The 3,089-nt window shown below is 31.3% G+C and overlaps 2 protein-coding genes across 2 annotated transcripts; both read left to right on the top strand.

The window, feature by feature from the left end:
* Positions 1 to 394: 394 nt before the first annotated feature.
* On the top strand, positions 395 to 957 carry LOC109340710 (F-box protein FBW2-like). The gene has a single exon (XM_019578430.1). The coding sequence runs from the start codon at positions 443 to 445 to the stop codon at positions 863 to 865; it is 423 nt and encodes a 140-aa protein (XP_019433975.1). The 5' UTR covers positions 395 to 442; the 3' UTR covers positions 866 to 957.
* A 189-nt stretch (positions 958 to 1,146) lies between these two features.
* Positions 1,147 to 1,554, top strand: LOC109340709 (uncharacterized mitochondrial protein AtMg00810-like). The gene has a single exon (XM_019578428.1). It carries the CDS (start codon positions 1,147 to 1,149, stop codon positions 1,552 to 1,554), a length of 408 nt encoding a protein of 135 aa, XP_019433973.1.
* Positions 1,555 to 3,089: the final 1,535 nt, after the last annotated feature.

Below are 3,089 nucleotides of genomic sequence, written 5' to 3'. Positions count from 1 at the left end.
TTTGTCACATTTCATTCACTTAAAAAACCCAATTATCTATCTTTCCTAACTCTTATCAAAATAAATCCTTTACCATTTACTTAAAGAATCATTTTTTGTAAGAGAAGTACTGTTTCCCAGTAAGCAGATTCATATTAGTTATTGATTCCAAACAGAAAGCTTAACAAAGCACAATTTCATTGTTTTGTAGACGATATGGAAGAAGCAGCTAATTTTTGTGATTGGAAAGACTTATTACCGGACCTACAAGGGGCTATCTTTACCTATATTTCTCTCGAGGAAAGACTGTCAATTGTGCCCAGTGTATGCAAATCATGGGCTAGTACATTAGTTGGACCATACTGGTGGCAAGAGATTGACCTTGAGGAATGGTGCAACCAAATTGAGTTATTGCAACAAAATTGGTGCTCCTGCACTAGAGACAATTGGAAAGAATTGCAAAATGCTAGAAGTTTTTTATCGGAACATGCATCCAATAGATACTTCGGACAAGCCCTTTGATGATGATGAAGCAATTGCTATTTCCACCACTATGCCTAATCTCAAGCATCTTGGAATTGCTTACCAGCTCTTCAAGACCGAAGGCCTTCTTCAAATTCTTTCGAACTGTCCTAAGCTCGAGCTTTTAGATTTGAGGGGATGTTGGGGTTTCAACATTGAGAACATCTCGCTGGAGAAGGATTTTCCAAATGTGAAGGTTTTAGGGCCTCATGTCGTAGACTATCATGAGAACAATGGCTGGGATGACTTCTCAGAACCCTCTGAGTATTTGGGCTGGGATTTTTTTGTTGATGAATACTATGACGATGATGACGAAGAGGAAAGTGAATATGATGATATATGGGATGATGAAGAAGGGCTATAGGAGATTCAGTTCACTTTTTATCAAGGAATAGAAAATGCTGGAATGTTTGTGCTTCCATCTCCATAATAAAGTTGTACTATTATATGATTGCATTGTGTCTTGAATGCCTTTCTATAATTTCCTGTAAATAATAATGCCAAGTGAACATGGAATCTACATCAAAAGCTCACCTATAGCAGCATCAACCATAATATGCTTGTATGTAGATGATCTTTTGATAACAAGATACAGATATGATGAAATAGAGGGCATCAAGACAAAAGTTGAAATTAGAATTCGAAATGTCTGATCTGGGCACCTTGTCATACTTTCTTGGAATAGAATTTGTTAGATCAGAGGAAGGCATAGTAATGCACCAGGAAAAAAATATCACTGATGTACTGAAGAAGCTTGATATGCTTGACTGCAACTCAACTGCCACAACAGTTGAGACTGGAAATGTGTTATGCAAAGGAAATCCAAATGATCAAAAGGTTGATGCAACACTCTATAGACAGATGATAGGGTCACTAAGGTACATATGCAACTCTAGACCAGACATCACCTATGGAGTTGGCATTGTTAGTAGACATATGGAACACCCTAGGCACTCTCACATGATTACTGTTAAGAGACTTCTTAGATATCTAAAGGGAAGCATTAACTTTGGTGTGTTGTTTCCTGTCAATGATTGCTGGAAAATTGTTTGAGATTAATGAAGACATTTTTATAAAAGTGGGTGATTTATCATGTACTAGTGCTAGTTTAAGTGACTGTGGTTGGGCAAACAACAACTCTTTCGATGCTGCTGAAATGTATNNNNTTTTTTTGCATCTAGCCTCAAATATATTAGGGCCATCCTTAATATTAATGTGAGGAATTTTTGCTTAAACATTTGGCTTTACTTGAGAGTATTAACATGTAGTTGGGATGAATATTAACTAGATGAACCCATGAGTATTAAAAGCCACATTTTATGTCTCAAGGTTTATATTACTTTATATATATCTTTTTTTATTAGCTAGAAAATTAAAATAACAATTAAATATATTAACTTTTTATTTTCTATTAAATAATAATATAATAATACATGAAGTTATACATATTTTTAGACAGAAGATGTGCTACATAAGTATTCACATTGCTTGACACTTTTATTTTTATTGTTCTCTTAAATCTTTCACCTTATTTTGTAGCAAGTTTGCATATGAAATGCCTTTTTAAGGATGACGATTGACGAGTGACGCCTGTCATTTTCGAATATTTTTTTATTCTTTTTATTTTCTTTATAATAAATGTATATATATATATATAAAGATACTTAAATGGTTTTCTATAACTTAACATATGAACATAAAATAATCAACATCTCTAATGAATAGTTAATTGTTTTTTTTAAGTTTGTCTTTATTCTATAAACAAATGTATTCTTTTGTATCTAAGAAATTATTTATATTCAGGGTATATTACTATCTCTTCTAACAAATATTGTTATCATGAATTGAATATTTAACATTTTATTTACCTATGTGCATCTAATAGAATCTTATATCACTAAATCAACATATCTTTTTTACAAGTTTGTCTGAAATCTAATTCAATTTCAAGTATTTAGAATATTGAAATGAAATATATTTATCCGTAACTTAATTTATCATATCACATATCTAATCTCTTATAACATGGTTATGAAACTTAATTCTCTTTTCTTTCCTTCCCTAGTTGTTGTTTTTCTCTCTCTTGTAATTTCCAAGGTACAAAAAAAAACTCAATTATCTATTGATTGAATAGTAGCCTATCAACAAAGAAAATGAATAACATTAAAAGGGAATAAATTATTCACTAGAAAAGGCTGATAAAATCAACTATATGTATCACTGTCACTGCATCATAGCATTTATATTTACTCATGATTATTCTTTTTAAAAAATAATAATCCAAATAAATGTGAACAATGTAATGATTATATATAATTTTTTACATATTGTACTTTTAAGAGTCAATGATAATTAAAAATGAAGAATGCATGTAGTAGTAAATGTGAAGAAGATCTTGCTACTGACCTTGGCACGATTTTGATGAAGACACCAACATCACCAAAAAGAAGAAAAGGAAGATGACTTATGAAGACAAATGTAGATAAAGCTTCAAGACATTAGATTAAGTCTTTGTAAGTACTTCTATCCTAAACTCTTAAGTATATACAAGTATAAATGCTCAAACTATTTTTTAGAAAATGTGAGAC

This window comes from Lupinus angustifolius, unplaced genomic scaffold, assembly GCF_001865875.1.
Source record: "Lupinus angustifolius cultivar Tanjil unplaced genomic scaffold, LupAngTanjil_v1.0 Scaffold_233_61, whole genome shotgun sequence".
NCBI lineage: Eukaryota > Viridiplantae > Streptophyta > Magnoliopsida > Fabales > Fabaceae > Lupinus > Lupinus angustifolius.
The sequence above is the reverse complement of the archived record's forward strand: the minus strand, read 5'-3'. Positions and strand labels throughout refer to the sequence as shown.

Coding starts and splice junctions, on each gene's coding strand:
- LOC109340710 (XM_019578430.1), top strand. CDS start 443: ATGCTAGAAGTTTTTTATCGGAACATGCATCCAATAGATACTTCGGAC.
- LOC109340709 (XM_019578428.1), top strand. CDS start 1,147: ATGTCTGATCTGGGCACCTTGTCATACTTTCTTGGAATAGAATTTGTT.